General features: G+C 37.6%; 2 protein-coding genes across 7 annotated transcripts in view; both read right to left on the reverse strand.

Moving 5' to 3' along the window:
• Positions 1–9989, reverse strand: part of LOC127451745 (TLC domain-containing protein 4-B) — a 31862-nt gene extending 21873 nt beyond the window's left edge. Inside the window, exon 1 of the mRNA XM_051716654.1 lies at positions 9716–9989. The gene's annotated coding sequence lies outside the window, so the exon portion shown is untranslated. The remainder of the gene's footprint in view (positions 1–9715) is intronic.
• Positions 9990–12008: 2019 nt separating this feature from the next.
• The window catches only part of LOC127452274 (phospholipid phosphatase-related protein type 5-like), a 36399-nt gene continuing 23311 nt past the window's right edge, over positions 12009–25096 (reverse strand). For 4 of the 6 annotated variants that reach the window (XM_051717615.1, XM_051717613.1, XM_051717616.1 and 1 more), the window contains 5 exons: positions 20297–20417; positions 18969–19219; positions 17769–17945; positions 16773–16900; positions 12009–15505 (listed from right to left, as the gene is read on the reverse strand). In XM_051717615.1, the coding sequence (XP_051573575.1) occupies positions 15397–15505; positions 16773–16900; positions 17769–17945; positions 18969–19219; positions 20297–20417 (786 nt within the window). In that variant the 3' untranslated portion in view covers positions 12009–15396. Of the gene's footprint in view, positions 15506–16209; positions 16901–17768; positions 17946–18968; positions 19220–20296; positions 20418–25096 lie in introns of all 6 variants that reach the window. The other 2 variants (XM_051717618.1, XR_007899227.1) reach the window with 2 other exon arrangements.

Below are 25096 nucleotides of genomic sequence, written 5' to 3' on the forward strand. Positions count from 1 at the left end.
CATAAAATGGGAGCTCTTCCGGGATCTATTTGAAATCCTTGAAAATAGGTAAAACAATTAACAGAATTTAAGTAGTATCATGGCGTTGTTTGATATAAACCAGTTTGTTAGTAAACTTAGTGTTGAGCAACTTTATAAATGTCATAAGGATGATTTAAAGGCTATTGCAGACCACTTTGTTATTTCTGTATCTAGAGGTCTTGTTAAGAAACGGTTAAAGCTGGTAATTCGGGAAAAGCTAATGGAGTTGAAGATTCTTAAAGGACCAGTACAATATGATGCAGATATATTTGAATCTGATGTTGTGGGGGCAAGTATGCTTGACTCTGAAGGTGAACAAGATGCGTTGCAGGCGGATGTTAGTGGAACTAAGATAGCTTTTGAGGCTAAGACTCCAGCTACCTTACCAGGTTTTGACCCATTTTTTCCAGTCTCCTCTGGTTTGTCTCAGTCCAGAGATGCCAGGTTAAAGGTCTGTTTGGCACGTCTCCAAATGGAGGCTCAGGAGAGGGCCCAGCTTTGTACGGCTGAGATGAAGCTTCGTTTAAAAGTAAGTTGGAAATTGAAGCTGATACAGCTGTTCGTCTGCGTAAACTGGAACTGGAATCTGCACAAGCTCCTGGCACAAGTTCCAGTACCAGTCAGTTCTAATGTATCTTCCCCAGACCAACCTACTACTTAATTTGATGTAAGTAAATGTATTACTTTAGTCCATCCTTTTCGAGATACTGAAGTGGATTCTTACTTTAGTGTTTTGAGCGCATTGTGGCTTCCTTCCAGTGGCCAAAGGAAGTATGGCCTCTCTTACTGCAGTGCAAATTGTCCGGAAAGGCTCAGGAAGTACTGTCAACACTATCATTAGATGATAGCTTACAATATGATTTGGTTAAAGCAGCAGTTTTTCATGCCTATGAGCTTGTTCCTGAGGCATACAGGCAAAAGTTTAGGAGTTTTAGGAAGGCAAATAGTCAGACATTTGTTGAGTTTGCTAGAGAAAAAGGATAAGTGGTGGTCTTTGATAAGTGGTGTGCTGCGACCAAAGTTACCGATTACAATTCTCTCAGAGAACTCATTCTGCTGGAAGAGTTTAAGAACTGTTTGCCTGAGCATATTGTGGTTTAATTAAATTAACAGAAGGTTTCTTCCTTGTCTGAGGCTGCAGTTTTAGCAAATGAGTTTGTGCACACTCACAAAAATGTCTTTGTATCAAAAATCTATGTCAGTGTCAGTGTCTACTCCTTCAGTGTCTCTGCCTTTTGCAACTAGTCAGGTAAAGTCACCATCCATCCACCCGAAAGAGAGCGAATGTTTTTACTGTCACAAAGTTGGACATGTTATAGCTGACTGTATGTCCCTTAAGCATACAGACTTTATCATGGGAAATTATATAGCTCATGGGAAAGTAACGCCAATGCTCGAGGTAGCAGATCGAATAAATCATTGTTGTATAACCGATTAATTGTTTTACAACTTCCCAAATATCTTTCCTAGTTGTGTCATTACTAGTGCACAGGCACAGAAATTACAACATGTTGACCTGTCTGCTTCTTTTTTAGGCCCAATGTTGATGAAGGTTCTGGCCCATGACAACTCAAAAGTGTCTTCTTCTTCAGACTCCGGTTTGAAGAGTAAACCTGTTTCCTAAAAGTTGTCTGTAAAGCTTGACCCACTTCAGTTTTCTGTTTCCCATGATCAGTTGATTGCAGCTCAACAATCTGATCCATCTTTGGTCAAGTATTTTTTGTTAGTTGTCCCTTCTGACACCATGAATGATAGAGAGGCAGTGTACTACCTTGAGGATAAGGTACTAATGCGCAGGTGGAACCCTCCTTGTGTGGCAGATTTAGACTGGAGCGCTACCTATAAAGTGGTAACTCCTTCGGTTTTACGAGAACAAGTGTTGTGTTTGGCTCATGACAGCGTACGGTCTGGACATCTAGGTGTCACAAAAACGTATAACCGCATTTTGAAACACTTTTTTTAGCCAGGTTTGAAATCTGATATGGCACGGTATTGTAAAACCTGTCATACATGCCAACTGGCTGGTAAGCCAAACCAAATAGTCCCTCCAGCTCCTCTTTGTCCAATCCCTGTTGTGGGAGAACCCTTTGAACATGTTATAGTTGATTGTGTGGGCCCTTTGCCCAGGACTAAATCTGGTAATCAGTTCCTGTTGACAGTAATGTGTGTTACTACTAGATTCCCAGAGGCTATTCCCTTACGAAAACTCACTGCTACTTCAGTGGTAAAAGCATTGACCACATTTTTTTTCAACATCTGGTCTCCCTAAAATCCTCCAGACTGATCAGGTTTCCAACTTTCTTTCTAAGGTGTTCAATCACATTTTGGAGGCATTCAGAGTCTCTAGTGCCTATCACCCTGAGTCCCAGGGTGCACTTGAGCATTGGCATCAGACGTTAAAGTCTATGCTGCGCAAATACTGTTTGGAAACCTAAAAGTGCTGGGATGATGGACTTCCCTTTGTTCTTTTCGTTGTGCGTGAGGCTGTGCAGGAGTCCCTTGGATTTAGCCCTGCAGAACTAGTCTTTGGACATACTCTTCGTGGCCCCTTGAAAATTTTAGAGATGAGTTGTTATTGGTTGATTCTGCTCCCACGACTAATGTATTAGACTATGTTAGTCAGCTGCGAGAACACCTGCACAATGCTGTTGCTGTGGCAAAAGAAACTTTGTCTTCAACACAAAGTGCCATGAAAAGCCGTTTTGACAAGAAGGCCATTGTACGATCATTTAAACCTGGTGACAAAGTTTTGGTTTTATTACCTGTCCCTGGTTCTTCTCTGTCTGCTCGTTTTTCAGGTCCTTACATGGTCATGGAAAAGCTCAGTGATACAGACTATGTAATCCATACTCCAGAAAGGAAACATCAAACCCATGTCTGTCACATTAACATGCTAAAAGAATATCATGCAAGGGTAAGTCCTGCAACAACTTCTGTCAAGTCTATTTCTGTTAGTGAAGATGTAACCTCCAAGCCTTTAGCGATAATTTCAGTACCTGCTGAGCCAGAGATTGAAGATGATCTAGCGCTCTCTAATTCGGTACAAAAGACTTTTAAATTCAGAGATGATCTCTAATTTACCTTTCCATCTTCAGAATTTGTCAGAAGCTGAGCGAGGTGACATTCTGCAGATTTTCCCACTCTTTTTGGAGATGTACCTTCCCAAACCACAGTTTTACAGCATGTCATAGTAATCACAGATGACAGGATCCCTATAAAGCGACATGCCTATCATATTAATCCTGTAAAGAGAGCCATCATGAAACAGGAGGTCAAGTTTCTTCTAGATAATGTGTTGGCAAGACCAAGCTCTAGTCCCTGGATTTCCCCCTGCCTGATTGTTCCTAAGTCAGATGGTACTTTTATGTTCTGTACAGATTACAGGAGAGTGAATGCTGTTACTCTTCCAGACTCCTATCCATTGCCAAGAATCTGTATAGATAATGTTGGTTCAGCAAAGTATGTCACTAAACTGTACTTACTAAAGGGATATTGGCAGGTTCCTTTAACACCTAGAGCCTCCGCTATCTCAGCCTTTGTGACACCTGATCACTTTCTACAGTACTCTGTAATGGCGTTTGGTATGAGAAATGCGCCCACTACATTCCAGCAGCTAGTAAATATGGTCCTAGCTGATGTGCCAAATTGTAATGCCCATCTAGATGATTTGGTAATTTAATATCCTGATTGGTTACATCACGTTAATACTCTTAGGGAAGTATTTACTCATCTTGCAAGAGCTACTCTGACTTTGAACCTTGCAAAGTGTGAGTTTGGGATGGCTACGGTAACCTATTTGGGAAAACAGGTAGGGCAAGGGCAGGTACGACCTGTTGAGCAAAAAGTTACTGCGATCACTGCCTTTCCAGCTCCTACTAAAAAAAAGAGCTCCGTAGGTTTCTCGGAATGGTCGGGTACTATCAAGGTTTTTGCAAGAACTTCTCAACTGTTGTCACCCCACTTACCAATCTACTGAGCCTTTCTAAAAGCTTTGAGTGGACTCCTGAGTGCCAGCAGGCATTTGTTAATGTGAAAGCTTTACTGTTCTTGCTGCTCCTAATTTTGATGTACCATTCAAGATTGAGGTAGATGCAAGTGCTTTTGGTGCAGGAGCGGTGCTGTTAATGGAGGACGAGGATGAAGTTGACCATCCTGTTTGTTATTTCTCCCGTTAATTTAACAAACACCAGTTAAAGTATTCTACAATCGAGAAAGAGGCTTTGGCAATGTTATTCTCTCTTCAGCATTTTGAAGTCTATGTTGGTTCGTCTCCTGTTTCCGTAATTGTTTTCACAGATCATAATCCACTGACATTCCTCTCTCGTATGTATAATCATAACCAGCGTCTCATGAGATGGTCTTTATTGGTCCAGGATTATAATTTAGAAATTAGGCGTAAGAAGGGCATCAATAATGTTATTGCTGATGCGTTGTCCCGTGTCTAGTTTAGTGAATGTAAACCTTTAAAGTTTGCTCTTGTGGAAGGAGGTGTTACATATTTTTTTGTTTTCTCTCTGTGTGTTTTCTGTTGCAGGAGCCTGCCCCCCATTGGTTCATCCATTTGCATTTGTTCCAGCCAATTGCCGCCTGTCTTGTGTGATCAGCCAATCGCACATGGAGACCTGAGATCACCCAGGTCTATAAAATTCAAGATGGCTGTTATACGAGAGGACCTGTTTTTTATTGCTTGTGGCTTTTGTTGTAAAGCTTTTCAGTTTGTTTTCTTTGTTTTGTTTTCTTCTTTTGACTTTGTAAGGCCCTTAGACCTTTCTTGATGCTCGTTTTATTTTTGAATTGGGAACAGGTTAGGGGCCCTGCACATGTTGCAACATGTAGACCTTAATGCTGTCTAGTAACACCAGGTAAGGAGTGGTTGCCACCAATTGTAAGTTTTTGTTTTAGTTAGAGTAGGCAGATTTATTTTGTGTTTTGTTTTCAGTAAGCCTTTTCTGCCTTTAGTTAGTTGGCTTTTTGGTTTTCCTTGTTTCTTTTTGTTGGCAACACTCTTGTTCCCTTTTCACCTTTTTTGTGTTTTCTTTTGTTGGACCATGTTTATGTAAATATGTAAATACGTTTAATTATTCTCAGTAAAGCTCACTTCTTACGCTTCAAGCCTTGTTGGTGGTCTGCTTAAGCCTCCTTCTGTTTATTTGCACAAGGTTGTTCTAGTTGGTTCTGTTCTGGTTTATGTTGATGTCCCTTCGATACCCCTAGACTAATAGGGACGTAACATTCGACCAGGCACGATCCATTCTGGAACGCATAAAAATGAAGTATACACAGGCCTTAAAGGGTAAGTTCAACCAAAAATGGAAATTCTCTCATGATTTACTTACCTTTAAGCCATCCCAGATGTGTATGTCTTCGCTTCTTCAGCAGAACCGAAATGAAGATTTTTATAAGCACATATAGGGTGTGTTCGCAATTGGCAGATTTGGTTAGATTAAAACAAACTCTGGTGCGATTGCTCTGTTAATGCGGTTCATTTGAACAAGTGTGAATGCTGCCATCTGAACCTTGATGCGTACCAAACAAGCGGACCGAGACCCCCTGAATATTGGGTCTCGGTCCGCTTCCAAACGAACTCTGGTGCGGTTCGACTGATATATGAATGCAGCATGGACCAAAGACGTCTAAATGGACCAATAACAGGAAGTAATTTGCCTTTAATACTGACCTCAAGCATACCTGGTTCTTATCATAGGAGCTATGTTGCCCATTACAGTTTGGTACAGGTGTCGGAACCGCCAACTCCTTGCAGCATATCTTCGTTTGTGTATGCAATGGAGGAATTCCTGGCACTGTTTTGACTCCTTTACATATTTTTAGCTCTTTGTTTGTTCTCAGCTGGTAAAAATACCACCATTATACATAAATCCAACGAGCGCATTAAGCCCAGAAGCCAGCATTGTTTTGGATATTCGGCAAGTTCCGTCGCAAAATATACGTCATAAAAGCTGTCCAATCAGGTTGTGACCTTATCCTTATGCCTTTTGTTTTGTATCTTTAGGTTCAGTGTTAAAAATGCCAGTGTGAACGCTAAGCAAACCAGGACTAAATGTATCATTTTCTTTTTTGGTCTGGACCAAGAGAACTGAACCCACCTAAGTGTGAACACCCTTAAGGTCTTTTTGTCCATATAATGTAAGTAAACAGGTGCAATGAGGCTGCTGGCTATTTGATGGTCCAAAAGGCACATTTAGGCAGCATAACAGTAATCCACGCGACACCAGTCGATCAATTAATGTCTTCTGTGGCAAACTGAAATAGTGGTGTAAGAAACCAATTGATAATTAAAGCATTTTTAACTTTAGATTGTTGCTTCCGGCCAGTGCTATATTGCTGTTTGAAATTAACTAACTCTCGAGTGACGTTTGTTCCTCTGTTGTATACAAAGTGCGCGCTTCCAACTTCTCGTGTGAACGCGGCATATTTTTTAGACAAACCTAACGATTTGCTTAAGAAGACATTAATTGATTGACCGCAGCATTACTCTATCAGCATTACATATATGCTGCCTAAATATGCCTTTTGGACCATCAAATAGCCAGCAGTCTAATGGCACCCATTTACTTATATTTTATGGACAAACTGAGATGAAATCTGCTTATAAAATCTTCACTTTGGTTCTGCTGAAGAAGTCATACACATCTGGGATGACATAAATGTAAGTAAATCATGAGAGTATTTTCATTTTTGGGTGAACTAACCCTTTAAGTATGTACACACACACACACACACACACACACAATTCCTATACATTGATCTCTTTTTAGGCTTAATTTACATTTAATTAATGACCAAAAATACTTTACACATATCATGCATGAGTTTCCAAAAATGTTGGATTTCCCACACAAACGGCTGGCTGTTTATTCTTATGTTTTGGACGGAGCAAACCGAGGCATTTATTTGAACTTCTAGAAGAGAGCCTAAGGAACTCCATTGTGAAACCACTCTTGATTGGGCCTAACACTTAAACAATGGGATAAAAAGAACTAATCCCACCAATAATTCGAGTTAACATGTAGCAATACATTATTAACAAAGATTTAGCCTAACAAAGGTTTAAATCATATATCCAGGTACTGACAAGGCAACAACAATGGGACATTGATTAAAGAGGAGCAGATTGGGTCATTACATTTGCACAATGTCCTTCTATAATCAAGTCACCGGGCCGCTGTTGCCACAAGTTCACACTTCCATTGTAAATCTACTTACAGACTAAGAAAAGACAAATGCATTTCAACACATGATCTACTCTCAAACACATTGGAGAGGGCACATACAGACCATATTCTACATACTGTACTCTGTGTATCCATCTGTGCTAGTGTGAGGCGCACTGTAGAGGGGACATGCTACAACAAGTAACCTTTTAACAACAAATGACCATACAATATACAACTAGAAACTTTCATCACTGGTCACAAGACACTGCTTGTGTCAACCTAGTTACATTAACACTGTTTTGGGGTTGAATGCTACACTGTTGAAGATCAGTGCAAAATGTTCTAATAACAGCTTTAACTGCATGTAACTCCACACTAAATTATTTAGTTAGTATTCTTGTCAACAATATTTTTCTGTAGAATTTGATCATTTTGATTAGAGTTAAACTATTGTTTTCGAGCTGACAAGGCCAATGTAAGTGTAGGCATAATTAAATACTGATAAAGACTGTAAGATAATATTTAACAGATCAGGTTTCTACGGTTTGGCTTACACAAATGTGTCTTATAAAAAGCAGGTGCGTGGTACACCGCCACTTCTTCAATCAAAAATATATTTTGTAGGTTAAATGCCAGCAAGTCGTTTAACGGGTCGTTGATTAATAAAGTTGTCTCGTGATATAAAAATAAAAAAATATTTTAAAAAATCTAGTTTGAAACACATGTATTAAGTTTGTAGAAATGCAATATTTGTGCCCATGTTGGTTTCATACATTTAAAAAATATATACACCGATCAGCCACAACATTAAAACCTGTCTAATATTGTGTAGGTCCCCCTCGTGCCGCCAAAACAGCACCAACCCGCATCTCAGAATAGCATCCTGAGATGATATTCTTATTACCACAATTTTACAGAGTGGTTATCTGAGTTACCATAGACTTTGTCCTTTTGAACCAGTCTGGTCTTCCTCTGTTGACCTCTCTCATCAACAAGGCGTTTCCATCCACAGAACTGCCGCTCACTGGATGTTTTTTGTTTTTGGCACCATTCTGAGTAAATTCTAGAGACTGTTGTGTGTGAAAATCCCAGGAGATCAGCAGTTACAGAAATACTCAAACCAACCCATCTGACACCAACAAACATGCCATGGTCCAAATCACTGAGATCACATTTTTTCCCCATTCTGATGGTTGATGTGAACATTAACTGAAGCTCCTGACCCATATCTGCATGATTTTATGCACTGCACTGCTGCCACATTATTGGCTGATTAGTTAATTGCATGGATGATTGTTGGTGCCAGATGGGCTGGTTTGAGTATTTCAGTAACTGCTGATCTCCTGGGATTTTTGTATATACATATATCATGGATTTTTAAGTCACGAATATCAAAAACCATTTTAGAGTTACTTCACCTGACCTTAACAAAATGTGCTTTTTCACAAAAATCTAAAAATATCAGATTTTTTTACTTTTCTTTCACACAGTCATGAGAGTCTAAAGGTTTGACCTTTAGTTTTATCTCTGTTTTATCTTCTTCTTTTTTTTTTTTTGTGACATGAAGACAGAATGGCATGTTGGTTACACCATCTGACTTTAATTTGGTAGACAAAAGTAACTTTTTAAAGTATTTTTTAAAGAAATAACAATAAAAGATTATTCCCAACTCCTTATGACAACATTTATTTTTTTCAAGAATTTCAGCTTTTATTTATTTTTGTTGTACTGCCTCCGGACGGCTTAAGCCCCAGAAAAAAAATATTAAAATGACTTTGAACTCAAAAATGATTTTAATTGTAAGTAATGCATTTTTGAATAACTTGATAGATCCGGGAAAAACAAAACAAAAAAAACAAAAAAAAAAAAAAAAAAAAAAAGAGAGAGAGAGAGAGAGAGAGAGAGAGAGAGAGAGAGAGAGAGAGACACGTCATTGACCCATACGTGACACTATATAACTCCATGAGCAACATTAAAAAAAAAAAAAAAAAAAAATGATAAGAAGCTGAGACAGGAAACCTGTGACAAATCCCCAGCACACGTACGCTAAGCAATTATGAGAAAGCCCATTCCACCGAGCAAGTAGTTTCGCCCGAATAACGATGTTACAATTACTGATTTCAAGACACACTTTGAATTCTGCACCACCGCATTATCCGAGAACATCAATAGAATACAGCTGCGTCATAATGCCCTCTGTACGTCACAATATTCTGCATAATAATGTTCAGCGTAACCGTCACACATTCTAAAGACTCGTATCACAGTAACAAAACGAACGCTGGTCACTTTACGCAGAAAATGTGTCGCGCGTGCACTGCGTAAGAAAATAGTTACATTCTGCGCACGTAGAGACTGAAACTGAGAGTCTATACCAACTCTAAACTTTTCTATTCATCTCTCGCGGTAACAATGGTCGTGTCCAAGTCGTACCATTTAAATAATGCATGTGACAGATGCAGAGCTCCGCGCTTCTAACATACACAAAAGCGTTGTAGCGAATAACACGAACAGTTTACCTGGTAAGAGTCGCATAGGTTTGCGTAAGCGCGTCTAGATCCTGTTGTCTTCTTTCTTCGCTCCACAACCCCAGCTAGATGGCGATGGCTAGCAAACGCTTTGCCCACTCGCTGTGTTTAAAACCGCATGTCCTCTGTGGAGTACTGGCGAATAAACATAAGCTCCTGGCGCGAGTCCATTTCCCACCTTCAAAAAACACGCAAGGATTTCGTAAAAAGCAGCAAACTCATTTCTTTCACCGTGTATTGACAGATTGTGTTCAGGTCAGTTAGGTCAGCACGGATCCACCCACTCTTCCCCCCAGCACACGCCCCCTATCAAGCCACGCCCATCCATTCTATATATCTATCTGTCTGTCTGTCTGTCTGCAGGAAAGCCTATTTGTAAAATGTGATTAATACTCAGTAAAGCACTTTAGTAGAATTCCTCTGATATTTTTCTGAATATACATATGGAAAACTACAAGAATAGCTTTCTTAATATTTAACATTATTAAAAAAAAAGATCTCGTCTGTCTCTTTCTTCTACGCTAGCTTCTATGCTTCTCCAGCCACTTTGAGAACTTAGCAGTGTGATACTCCAGGTATTGTTTTAGGTCTTTTTGTACAACAAAGTGGTTGCTATGTTCCTCATTTGTTAGTCACTTTGGATAAATGCAGATTATAAATGCTAGTACATTTGGAGAAATGCATGAATGCTCGACAGCAGCAGTTTCAGTATGCTGACAGTGTCAGTTTCAGATGTTGTGCAATGTTGACCATGATAGGGACACATATTGCAGGCCATTACTTGGGAAAAACTTTGCTTCAAAGGAAAAGCCTTGAAAAGTCTGCCTGTAGTTGTTTATAAATGAAACTGCTTCATCTAAATAAGATTTTAATTATTATTATTATTATTATTATTATTATTAATGATTTTTTATTATTTATTATTATTATTTTTTTTTTTTGCCTCTCAGCTTTTTGCCCATTAGCAGTCATTTATTTGCATAGACAGGAAATGTTAACAAATTTTGCCCTGTAACTATTGTTGCTACATCTGGGGGCCTTTTACTCCAAGTGTTGGCCCCCTAGCAATTTACAGAAAATATATATATATACAGGGTTGGGGAGTAACGGAATACATGTAACGGGATTACGTATTTAAAATACAAAATATAAGTAACTGTATTCCACTACAGTTACAGTTTAAATCATTATAATTAGAATACAGTTACATTCAAAATGTATTTAGATTACTGAAGAGATTACTTTGCATTTTATTGTCATTTGTTTCATTTAATATTTAGTCCTTTCAGATGGAAAACATTTATACATATAAATGATGCGATCCAAAGTGCATTTGAACAGCGGTGAAACACTTTCTTATGATGTGTTACATTCATACGAGCAGACAGAGAAGTAAGTTTGAAGTAAGTTTGGAGCAGAAGAAATAGAAATAAACCTTGTGTAAATTGTCAGTTTTATGCTAAGATAAAATGATATTTCTAGACATTTTACATGCACATGTTACCAGACATGATCATATTTTTTTTTTATCAAAAAAATTCACGTTGGATCATTATTTCTTTTTTCTAGTAAGACCTTTGATATTAGGGCAAAAATCGTATTCTTGATAATCATTTTTGTATTGTTTTCCTGTAGAAATATCTAAAAATCCTTAAAACAAGATCCATTTGATTTATCTTGTTTTAAAAACAACACTGCATAAGATATTTCGGTTTTTCAGAGAATGTATTTTTAACATGTGTATTTTGTCTTACTGTACTGGCAGAGTTTTTATAGTCAAAACAAGTGAAGAAATCTACCAGTGCTGAAGAAGTAATCCAAAGTATTTAAAATACGTTACTGACTTTGAGTAATCTAATGAAATACGTTACAAATTACATTTTAAAGCATGTATTCTGTAATCTGTAGTGGAATACATTTCAAAAGTAACCCTCCCAACCCTGAATGTATATATATATTTATCAAAAAAAACCATACGTTATTATTTACTTTCACACAAATCATGTTGTTCCATCATTATTCAATGAAAATATATATATCTTTCAGCCTTGATACACTTTTTGACCAGAAAAAAAGCAAATTGTCCTTAAGGTGGGCCTTTAGCACCATTGTACACTACTATTTACATCTATCTATCTATCTATCTGTCTATCTGTCTGTCTGTCTGTCTGTCAATAATTTTGAGGATTCTTTGCTCTTTGGTCACATGGGAAAGGCCTTACATTTGGAACAAAAGGCAATTAGATTGAACCTAACTCAAATAAATAATGATGTCACAGGCATGTCACGCATTTACTTTATTTAATTACCCAAAAACACAGATTCAGTCAGTTACTCATTGGGTGTATATAAATAAAGGTCACTAAAGTAACAATGTAACAAATGAATCAGGTGCACAGGTGAATTTTCTTTTTTTCATTTTTTTTTTTTTTTCATTTTTAATACAAAAGACATATTTGCAAAACTGTACAAATATCTTTCTTTTTTTGTTTAATTTTGGCAAATGAAAAAAGTAACAAGTGAGGTAACGGATACAAGTACATTTTTTTAAAGGTGAAGTGTTAAACTATATTCTTCTATTGCAGCTTAATATATAGTGACAACTACACTTTAAGTTAACAATTGATAACACTGGCATTGTGTTGCTATCAAAACATTGCTGTTTGTATGAGCATACCAACCAGCCTGACACAGCAACATTGGCTCAACCAATGGCATAAGCCTGGGTGCGGGACTATCTGTTTGTCCAACAAGCGGCAAATGTGGAGAATGTTCAGGAAACCTGTTTGAAAATTTGGAATCTTTTTTTTTTTTTTTTTTTGACACTACAAAAATGACACACTTCCCCTTTAAGGTATTTGAAGGGTGTGAAAGTGTTTCTAAGCCTGTGGAAAAGGTGCTCTTACAACAGAGGGAGTAACTGTACATTGCACAGAATGTGGCAGAGGTCAGACCCGGTGGAGGATGCAATAGATTAGGGGGCATCAGACAGATCAAACAGTTAATGATACAAACATACATTTTTATCCACTCGGAGTGCAAGTTAGATGGCAAGTTTACACTCATCTGATTTAGTAAACAGAGTTTAATTACACATCTTACTTACCAAACAACTAAAATGAAATGCAATCACTATGTTTCAAAAGCATTTAAAGAATATGATTTAAATCAAATAAATAAATAAGACAGAAATAGCCAATTTAACTGTGTTCAGTAAAATAATGAAAAAAGCACATCACTTAGCCTATGGTACAGTAAATACAGCCAATGAACACAGCTCAAGAATATCATCTGTGGATATTTGTAGAAAAACTGACACTGGCCTTTTAAATAGTGAAAATCAAATATTACAGTTGAGGATCCGCCGTGAGCATATGATTCTTTTGCCAGCATTACAATATTTTAGCTGCATGGGACACCTAGCCATTTGCTGAGTACATAATGTAATTTTCATTTTGATGTATTTTGAGCAATTTTAAAGACCCCAAGAAATGGCTTTGACGAGCACAGTTCTTTCCTTTGTTTAATTATTCCCTCTAAAAAAACGCAAGTTATAGCCAGACATATCGAACAGGCTTCTCACACTTTTTTACCAATACATTTCCATTATATTTCCATTATTCTGCCCTGTTTTTTTTTTTGTTTTTTTCCAGTCGTTTGCATTACTGGATAAGAACCAGATAAACTAGACACTAAAAATCATTTAATAGAGATCGCACTCATGACCAGCAATTACTAGCCAGTTAAATATTTTAAAGCTGAGAATAACTAGAAAATATATGTATATTCACTAAAGATATTTCCATGACTTTTTAAGATTTGACTAATTACTATGACATTTCCAGGCCTGGAAAAAAAGAAAATTCCTATATTAAAATTCCCTGATATTTCCAGGTTTTCAATGATGGTGGTTTTTCATGTCCCTTAAATAGCCAATAGTTAACAGCACAGCAATGAACCATGATTTCCTTCTTGTTATTATTACCATAAATTTCCCTCTGTGTCCAGTAGGTGGCGATATGTACTAAGACTGCGAATCACCAAAAACAAAAGAAGAAGAATGTGAAAGTGGAGATTGATAGTAAAAAAGGACTTAAATATTGATCTGTTTCTCACCCACAACTATTATATCGCTTCTGAAGATATGGATTAAACCAATGGAGTCTTATGGATTACTTTTATGCTGCATTTATGTCCTTTTAGAACTTAACATTTTTGGGACACATTCACTTGCATTGTAAGGACCTACAGAGCTGATTTTATCAACTTTTAGGAGTACACTAGCATAAACAGTAGATGTCCTCAATGCTAACAGACATGGACTAAAAGTCACAAAACTTTGATTTCATGAGGTTTTTTAAATGAATTTAAACTCGGTTTAACTCAAAAATCAGAAAAAAGCAATGAGGAATCCGTGCCTCTCATCGGTGTTAAAATTTCACAGTATTGCAAGGTATTCTGTGCTATTTGCAAACAGCAGGAATGAAACCATTGCAAGGTAACATCATAACTACATCATAAATATAAAATGACACCTAAAGTTCCGTACACACTTGGTAACACGTGGTCATACTGTGAAAAAGGTATTCACTATACAAGAAAAAAAACTGCATTTTTGGACCCTCTCATTTATCACTGTGAACACTGACAACAATACAGATGTTACTATCTGGTTAATGGTGGCTGAGAAATCAGGAGTCCAATCCACCTATGATTACAGATTGTAAGAATGTTTTGGTGCAACATTAATCAAATGGGCCACCTTGACTGACAGCTCTTATATCACTCTGCATTACATCTGGCTGGTGCAGAAATCCTCGAGAAAACAAAAGAGCACAAGACGCACATTAAATATTAAAAAGAATGCTGTGGTGTTTGTTCATGAGTTTTTGCGTGTCTTCCATTTGTCTCTAAGCATTAATTTTCCTTCCATTCTATGGCGTTCAGACACAAACATCATTTTGAGAGCTGGAATCAAGATCTTCTCCAACTTGTGAGGTCTTTTCCTACAAATATTCTCGATGTGCACTTACAGAAGGAAAATCCTGATGTCAATATGTTGTGCAGTATAAGACTGTCCTCTTAAGTGCATAGGCAAACTGAGACAAACCAACAGATATTCCATTTACAAACAGATTTACTGTCATGATTTTTAAAATCCAAAATGTGTGATGACCAGAAGTGCTGTAAACACAATCAAAATAAACATGCCATTTAAAAAAAGAAAAAGAAAATGTACACGTATTTACATCTGAACTGATATACAATAAATTGCAGCCTCTTGGGAGTTCTGCTTTTCAGCAACAAGCTGTTCAAGACTTCATCGGTTCCCCAGAAAAAGTAGGATGGGCTGGTTTTGAGAGGTCCACACGTCCGTACAGGTGCAAATTCTCCACTCGCTGGTCAAACAAACTCTTAACAAGCAACGTTAAAATGCCTACCTGTGGTTTTCATTCATTCTCTCAGATGTTTGAGATCTTCAACCAGGCTCTCTAAAGGTGCCATTGGTTTGTTTGAGCGGTTTGTGGAGGCCCTATTGGCAGCATGGAGGAATATGGAGGATGGACGGGATGAAATCTAGACCTGTGTAGAGTAGGAACGGAGCAGAGTGGCAGAGGTGGTGCGTCCTGTAGGGTGGGCGGCACAGTGGTGCATGTGCTGGGACTGCTGGTCTAGACTTCGCTGGACATGGAGCGAGACGGTATGAGGACATCGGGGGGGACGGGGAACCGATGAGGCTGATGGTCATGTGATCTCAGTGAATGAAGATCCCCTTGGAGTCTGTAAGGGGGAGAGAGAGTGTGAGGAGGGGAGAGAAAGAACGAAAGAATGAGAAACCAAGACCGATTCGGAAAAGAAGAGAGGTGAAAAAATGTGTTCAGGTAGGGTGATGGCGTTTGGCTAGAGAATAAGCGTGTAAGGCCAGAAACACACTTTACACAAGTACATGTATGCAAATGAGAGCATTTGCCTAATGTGTTGCCTATGCATGGTCTGTTTGAACATGCTTCTTGCAGCAGATACAAACCCCAGTACTCAAGGGGGCGATATAGTTACCTTCATAAGTCTGAGCCATTAAACTGGACTTGTTTTTATTCTGGTAAGTTGCTCTAAATATATTGACTTTAACTTGCTCAGCAATATTCTCTTCAAACTGTTGCTCCGCCATGACAGTAGTTGACTTGAAAACTCACTGTAGAAGCAGACACTCATTCACACTAATGTCTGCTATAGTGCCCCTTGTGGCAACTTTCAGAATGCAACACGTACTTGCATTGCATTTTGAATTGCGTAATTTTGGAATGCAGCAGTGCCTGAACTCGAGTTTGCATAGCTATAAGCACCCGCATTCATGTACTTGCATAGAGTGTACTTCAGGCTTAAAATATAAAACCGAGGGATGACTATATGGTCGAGGTGAGAAAAAGAGACAGAGTAGTCTAAAAAATGAGGAAGATGAGGGTGGCCTATGAAGGGAAACTCACACTGTCATATTTTTTCCCTAGTATTCCTTCAAATCAAATGAGCCATCTAGTGGCAGTGATACCCCTTGACATTTTGGGTGGCAGCTCTCCATCTTTTAAGTTCCGCATGATAAGAATCCATTTGATCTTTGTCGTAAAGGGACTCTAGATGTTATATGTCCAGAACTGCCTCATGAAAATGAACTCATTGGGCATTGAGGAATCAAACAGCAATAGAGTTAACAGCCCTAAACATTTTGGCCCTCTGTTGCTTCTCAGATACTCTATTATAAAAGTATTAGAAGAAACGTCTCTTCAGGACAAAAAAAAAAAATGTCTCAATCCTCCAAAGCTTCATTGGGATTGCAAGGTGCCAGAGTTGGTGTTTGGGTTGTAGGGTTGCGGTTGGTGTTTGTGCAGGTAGGACATGCTAGAGCGTGGACAAGAAGGGTCGGGTGGGTCTCGGGAGAAACATTAGGGTCCACTGGGTCAAAAACAGTAGGACAGGGGAGCGTAATCCATCCCTTTATGTGTGCAGCCCTGCCACTAACCTGCTCCCACCCCTTACCTGAGTGCCACTTAACTTTTCAAGTGGACTCTCTACACAGGGCAGCACCACCATGGGCATGCCCAGAACAGACTCAGGACGCTGGGGTCGCGCTGGCAAGGGAGAGGGCTTTGTCTGCTGGAAGTTGTTAATGACACACGTCACCTTGAGAGAGTAAAAAGAGAAGAAAGAAACAGAATAGAGATGGAGTAAAGAGAAGAAACAAGGGACGAATTGATGGAGAGAGCAACAAGGAAAGAAAGGAAAGAATTTACCATTAAATAAAACAGGTTTAAGAAGGTTTAAGTACCATTGTGTTAACTGTGATGTCATGAAAAGCTTAATTAATTATGCACAAATAATGTGATATAATTAGAGCTGTCAGAATTAACGCGTTAACGCATACGATTAATTAAACATTTTTAACATGTTAATTTTTATTTATCGTGATTAACATATTTACCATTAATACAGCATAAACGAGCATAAACACTTGTTGGGAGGGCGGAACCTTTGTAATGTGTCATTACACTGACAGACACACCACAAAAACAGCATTTCCGTGTCAGTGATCAAATGATGGGGAAAGGACCACTTAGCGCTTTTCGATGTACAAAACAAGCCTAGATGGGACTTGTGATAGAAATCAAGTATTTTCAGCCTAAGTAAGGCACATTTTAATTACCAGAGAAGCACGCCAAGTCTTAAATATCACCAAAATGCAGAATGAGACGTTTTTGTCTGCAAACACTTTTTTATATGTAGTTCAAAGTGGCGCTTGATGCTGGCGTTGAAGCTCTGATGCGAATCATGAACACAAAGTGAATAGCCACAGTCTACCAGCTGATTAATATTGTGGAGGATGAGATTTTAAGAGATTTAATGCCTATTGCAATGAATATGCAACCTGTTGGAAGACTAGTTCTTTCAATTAGTCAGACACAAGCTATTTCAAAAGGCAGTGGGGACAACCCACCCATAAATGATGCTTATGTAGCACTCACTGAAACGCCCAGACAACACATACTCTTACCAGAAAGACAGCAATGGCTCCGCCGGTGAAGTATCCAGCGAGGACGTCCGCCCAGTGATTGCGATATTCTGCCACTCTGACCACACCCACCAGCATGGCCAGACACAGCAGAGTCAGACTGAGTGTTGGTTTGGTCAAACGTGTCCCTTTAGTCCTAAACACCAATGTTACGTACATCTGCAAGCACAGACAGACAGTGGGGAAGAGTAAGCCTGTAGGCAGTACAATTAGACAAATTGCTACTTGGCTTGAGAAACCTGCTGAAAATACCAGTATAGCTGGTACCAGAATATGTTATGTCTAGGACACTGATCCCCAACACATAATGCCAGAATCCTACTTGACAAGCTTAACTACTGTGACCTCCTATGTCAACCAGCTTCACCAGAAGGACCATTATGGTCAAGTTTTGCAGGTGATCAGCATGGTTTTGCTGCCACATCAAGTTAAACTTCAACTTTTTACAATTCTGTTCCAGTTGTTGCGCTGCATCTATTTTTTTTTTTTTTTAGCACAGGAATGCATTTGGTCTGAACAGCCCCTTTCGACTATGATCTGTCCTGTGACAGACTTGTTTGGTTGAGCTATGTTCACATTCAGAGAAAACAGAGTAAGACTTTTTATCAATCATGAAAAGTGCACTGCATTATATATATTTTTTTACTCCTTAAGAATAGTAATTTTGAAACAATGTATATAATCATGAGCACTCATATGAGATAAAGACTCTCGTCATAACAGTCATCTAATAAAAGCTGTTTTATTCTACATGGAGAGCATCCCCTTATGGGGGCGGCCATGTTTGGATCACATGACCATTCGAATACTACTCGCTTAATATCAGTAACCGTTCAGTTATTGGGCACTTTTATTTGTGGATTAAAATAATCATGGCTTACTGTGAATATTTATTTTCTACAATGTCATCTTTAACTGACAACTACTGTGTTTGAATGATGCTGCATCCACGCCGCTAGTTGTCAGTGTAAGTAAAAAACTGAATGCACCTTTAATGGACAATCATTAAACTCTGAAGTCATTTTTCACTTCAGTTTCAATGCTGATGTAGTTACTGTGTTTTGCATTTGTAGGGCGGTTTGGAGATCTGTTGCTGCTTTTTATTTGTCAGTAAGTGGCATTAGACCACAAATAAATCTCCACATATCCACAAGGATGGTTATTTCTGCTTCTTGAACTCACCACAGTATAAACTGCAGAATAAACACTGAGGGCCGCATCTTTAGAGGGAAAAGATTTGCGTGCAGACGCGACTATCAGTGGGTTTCCAGTGCAGGCTTTGCGCTCAGTGATGTATTGTAAGTTGGAATGGCAGCCCAGCGCTGTGTAGTTCGGTCTACATGCTGACAGGAAGTGAGGCGTTTGATTCCCTGTTACCACCTGTCCAGCATTGGCAAAGATGGTGGTGGTGAACAGGCCAAAGGTATAGACACCTGAGTCAGAGGACAGAGGTCAAAACAGAACAGAAATGCATCAGTGATTATGTAATATGATTACTTTTGGATTACTTATTGCTTCTTTTGATGAAAATCTAATTTTAAGTGGATTAGGTACCAATTCAGTCATTAGTAAACAAGAAATCAAGTCAAGACTGATAGGAGATGTACAGTGTACCTTTATGCTTATGCTCACAATACTTAATTGTTTTGAGTAGGGAAAAATTAAATCATACAAATTAGTTCAAGTAAATTAACCTTGATGAGTATTTTGAACTTTTTCTTTCTTCTGAGTTCACGAAACTGACGGCTTTCACTGTACTATAGCAAATTCTAGCCAGTACTAGCTAGGATTCCTCTACTTTATATATTTAAGTTGAGATTACTTGTTAATTTTAAGTTTAGCCAAAAATATATTTTACAGTTAAGTGCCATCAAAATGTATGAGTTATCTTTGTATTATCTTAGTAAAGAGTTAAAGCTAAGACCAATACACATGCAAATGTAGTACGGAATTAAAATCTGAAAGTTCTATTAATTTAAACTTGAGAGTTTATAAACGTAAAAAAATGTATGTAACTGACTGCCTCGAATTTTTCAGTTCTGCTAACTCATTAGGGTTTACAGTGTAATCAATATGTAATCATATAATCTATTAAAAAGTAACTAAAACCCGATTACACAATTTAAAAAATGTAATGTAGTCAAATTTAGTCAAGTACTTGATTATTGTAATGTGATTACATAATCCAGATTACACAATGCCCATCACTACCCAACACTGTTCAAATTCATTGTACATTCATTCACAAGTTTTTTTTTTTTTTTTTTTTTTTTTGCCGCTTGATATTTCAGTTATGTTTTTATGTATCATTTTTAACATCCACTGTAAGTTGAGTGAAATGTGGAAAAGGTATTTTTGCTCTTGTGGTTGCAGTAGCTTTATTTATACATTCTTATATATTCATCTGTAATAAATCTCATTTATAAATTGTTACTTTTATATTGTGAACTATGATGTGGACCCCAGATATAACGAATATCTTAATGAAATCATCTACTTCTGATAAGTACCTAGGAATCGTATGATGCGTCTCAAAAGTGGGTTGAAGTAGCAGCAGTCTGCAGTGACTATGATCTTCTCCTGCGTGCCCTCTGACCTCATGAAAAATGCCATCAGTTCACCAGCCAAAATCTGCAGAAAAAATACACAAATGAATCCAACACAGGCAAGTAGCTCTGCTTTAGCATGCTAAAAAAAATCTGCCAAACCATTTGCTTTGGCAACCGCAATTTGGGTTTTAGTTAATTTGCTGTAGCACCATTTGGTTAAAATCCGAGCACTGGGGAATGTGTGCCTACTCCTGTTAATCATGTGTTTCCGGCCTCCTTGAGAATATGAATCATGAGCTCCTAATAACCACTCATTTTCATCAAACACCAACACCACAAGCGAATTATTTCTGATCTCCGTGATTATGGATAAGACATATAGTTGCTCATTAATAAGATTAATTCTGCTTTGCAATGTAAGAAGAATGCACATGTCTGTTCTATGTGTATTTCAAAACTGTAAAACCATTAAACTCCTCTGAACTACAAATAGTAAAAGAAAACTGTATAATTTTCGAAACAATCATACATAAAACAACCTCTGGAATTGAAGATATTAAAGTCTTGAATGTTTTTGTGTACAGAGAAATATGTTTTCAAATGTTCTTTTAAAGAAAAACTGCCTTGATTATTTATAACTATACATTTACTGTATTTTACTTCTTTACATAAAATGAATTAACATTTTGAATGTAATTGAAAGCGATGGGTGTATGGTTGAAATTATGGAAAAAATAAAGATCTTGTTAAGCAATTTCATAAAAATCATGAACAAATACATAAATATCAGGATGTAAGGGATTTATTGGTGGAAGTTATTGCAAAATAAAACCTAAAAGAATGATCAGGACAAAGACGCAGAGCGAAGCACAACCCATTATTGGCCAACACAAACGATTACTGGATTAAAAATCATATTTCAGGATCCATGGACGTCAGTCAGCAGGATTAATAATCGATGACTAAAGAAAATAAGTGAAGTGTTTAACACTACACGACCAATCAGAATCAAGTACTCCATAGAGCTTGTTTTTAAAGCTATATCGGCTTGACTGACTAATTAGAACTGAGTATTCTAGCGAGCCTTCAAAATGTTGTCTGAAGGCTAAAAAATATTCTGATTTTTAGAGGAATATCCCTGGTTCAATACACGTTAAGCTCAATCGACAACATTTATGGCATAATGTTTATTACCACAAAAAATTATAAGAATCGTCCCTTCTTTTCTTTAAAAAAGTTACAGTGAGATACTTACAATGGTAGTCAATGGGGCCAATTTTTGGAGGCAGAAATGTGTAGCTTATAATATTTGTGGCAGACTACTGTTTTAGGCGGATGAACTTCTAGTTATTTCATCAATGTTACATTGATTGTCATACGAAGATGTAAAATTGGATATAACTTTACACAGAAAAGGTTAGTAAGCGATTTTATCACACTAAAATCATGTTACCACACATATTGTTTACGTTTTGTGGCTATACTTTTGAAACAGTGAGTATTTTAACGTTTACTGATTGGCTCCATTCACTTCCATTGTAAGTGCCTCACTGGAACCCAGATTTTTGCTTGTTTTTAAATACATAATGGACAAGTCAATTTTTTTTTTCAACAACATAATGCCACAAATGTCGATTGAGCTTAAATTGTATTGAACCTAGAATAATTATAGCCCAGATTGACCAATGGGAATCGATTATTCCAGAGAGTTGTTTAATAAATATGGTCTTTCTGGTCGCACTCAGTTCATACAACTCAAAACTTTTAGATCTAAATCAACAAAAGTTATCACTGGCGTTCCACAAGGCTCAGTTTTAGGCCCTCTTCTATTTATTATTTATTTACTGCCCCTTGGTCATATATTTAGGAATCATGGTGTCAATTTTCACTGCTATGCCGACGACACCCAGCTCTACCTGTTTTCCAAGCACACTTCTTCCCTTCCTCTGCCCTCTCTGTCCAGCTGTTTATCTGAAATTAAAAACTGGTTCTCATCTAAGTTTCTCAAATTAAATTGTGGAAAAACTGAAATTCTTCTTGTAGGCACCAAATCTTTTTTGGTAAAAATGGACAGTTTTCGATCAGTCCACTGCTTCTCCTTCTTCACAGGTCGTTCTTGATAGCACCTTATCCTTTGAAGCCCATGTTAATAATATAACTCACTCTGCATACTTTCATTTACACAATATTAATCATCTTCGTCCCTCTCTCACATTGAAGAGCACTGCCATTCTTATTCATGCACTGGTTACATCCCGTATTGATTACTGCAATGCTCTCCTCTCTGGTCTTCCTTCCAAACTTCTTGATCAACTTCAGCTGGTCCAGAACTCAGCTGCATGAATCATTTCTAGAACCCCCTCTACTGAACACATTTCACCTGTTCTTCAACATCTGCATTGGCTTCCGGTTAAGTACCGAATTGCACCAAATCTTGCTTCTTACATACAAGGCCTTAAATAATCTTACTCCTTCATACCTCTCCATCTTTTTCATATCTATACACATACTCGTACCCTCAGATCTTCCTCATCAACTCTTTTTGTCATACCACGTATTCGTCTGAACACTATGGGGTCTAGAGCCTTTAGTTATACTGCCTTTTTTATGATGGTGTATGCACTGAGTTCATACTTTGTATCTTCCAATGTTTTATTGTATATCATATTATTGTTTGCTTAATGTTGTTATTGTTGATGCTTTCAAGTATGACTTTGTTGTGTTCAGTTTGTAAGGTGAGCTTGAGTGTCATGAAAGGCGCCTATAAATAAAATGTATTATTATTATTATTATTAATATTATCAAAAGGCTGAAAAATATCACGATGCCATTTTTTAAGCAACAGTATATTTCCCTGCCCTCATTGCGACACCAGTTGAGAGCCACTGCCATAAACACTGCCATCAAATCCCCAACATTAGACAGAGACAGACAGAGACAGACAGAGAGAGACGTCAGAGATGAGACAGCGACGGACAGGGACACAGCGCTCACCTCACACATTCCAGGATTAGCACCTGACCGCTGATACAGACTGACAGAGCATGACATCAGCGTTGCATCAACACACACAGTCAGTCAAGAACTTTACTGTATGTGTTTTCAAAAACGTTTGTGTGCTTTCATGTTAATTTAAAGGGATAGTTTAAATTTTGCTCATCTTAATTTTTTTTGTAACACTTTATTTCACATTTGGGATATAATGGTGCAAACTTTTTATTTTAGAAATACATACTGTATATATATATATATATATATATATATATATATATATATATATATATATATATATATATATATATATATATGCAGTTGAATTATTTGCTTAAAGATTCTATTGTATTCTTGAGCTCAATATTGAAAAATCAAAGTTCAGCAATGCTGTTTATAATGTGTTATGAAACTAGCAGCCTGATGGTGCTGTTTTATCTCGTTTCATCTTATTCTGAAGATTATAAACGTACTCTTGCCTGAGGCTAGACACGGATATGCATGCCACACAGTTCAGACATATGCTGAAATGCCAGTGATTTCACCCCCTCAAGCAGTTGGTGCCATCTGCTTCAGTCTCCCAGGTGGCATCACCATGAACCTTACCCATACATACATCCTCTCTCTGGGGCACCAAGAGGTTATATTTAGGGTATGTTTGATACAATATACACCTTGAATCACCTCAAAATATCAATCAGCAATGATATATAACTGAGATGAAAGTGTAGTGCCTACACCTAAAAAATAATGAATGAGAATACAAGCATCCTTCCAAAATTTCAGGTTGCCACCTTACCAGATTTGGGGAGTTTGTGGCCAAAAGTTATTAACTTTATACGATTTTAAGAGATGTAGCTGCAGTGTGTTTTTATTGTTTGTTTGTTTATTTTCTGTTGCAAAGCTTTTTTCCTAAAGGATTAGTTCCCCCAAAATGAAATTTCTGTCATCATTTCCCCTCATGTTGTTTCAAACTTGTATGACTTTTGTTCTTCCATGAAATACAAAAGGTAAATTAACCCTTTAAGCTATGAGGGTGTTTTAAACTTCCTGTTTTAGTGACATAACCAAAATTAAAGGCTTATAACTTGACAAACCAAAAAATGCAGTGTCAAGTGTTTGGTATCATTTTAAAGAACACTTTTCCAATTTTTAATGATTAGATTATGATAAATTCATTCTATATCTCTGGGTGTAAATAAGGTAGCTTCCAAAAACATTGTAACTGAGTAAAATGTTGTGTTGATATGACAAAGCAATCAAAAGTTATAGTATTAGAAATATAATTTATCCTAGTGTCCAAATACATCCCCATGTGTTCAAAATCCTCTCCAAACAAATAAAATTGCAAATATAACAATGACTAAAGGTATCGTTTCTCTCTCCAAAGCATGCAGGCATGAGTAACGAGATCTCATTCAGTTCCATTCTGTGTCATTTGAGCCATCATTGTGTCTGTGTCATGTACTTGGCGCCATCTAGTGGTGGTCATATGTAATTAGAGTGAACGATCCTCTCTGCCCATACTTGGATGACTTCCACCTCAGGTTGCAGTGATTTGAATCCTAATACGGTTGGTTTAGCGTTCCATGACGCTGGACAACATACTACATAATTTCCGATTAAGTCATCTGATCCAGGACAGCTAACGTGTTTTTAGGTAGATAGCACATTATGTGCTGTGTGCACTTTGTGCTTCGTGTAGATTATCTAATAATCTATGCATCTGATTACATTGTGTGTGGGCTCGTTTTAAAGATAATTGCCTCC

The sequence above is a fragment of the Myxocyprinus asiaticus genome, chromosome 14, assembly GCF_019703515.2.
Source record: "Myxocyprinus asiaticus isolate MX2 ecotype Aquarium Trade chromosome 14, UBuf_Myxa_2, whole genome shotgun sequence".
Taxonomy (NCBI): domain Eukaryota; kingdom Metazoa; phylum Chordata; class Actinopteri; order Cypriniformes; family Catostomidae; genus Myxocyprinus; species Myxocyprinus asiaticus.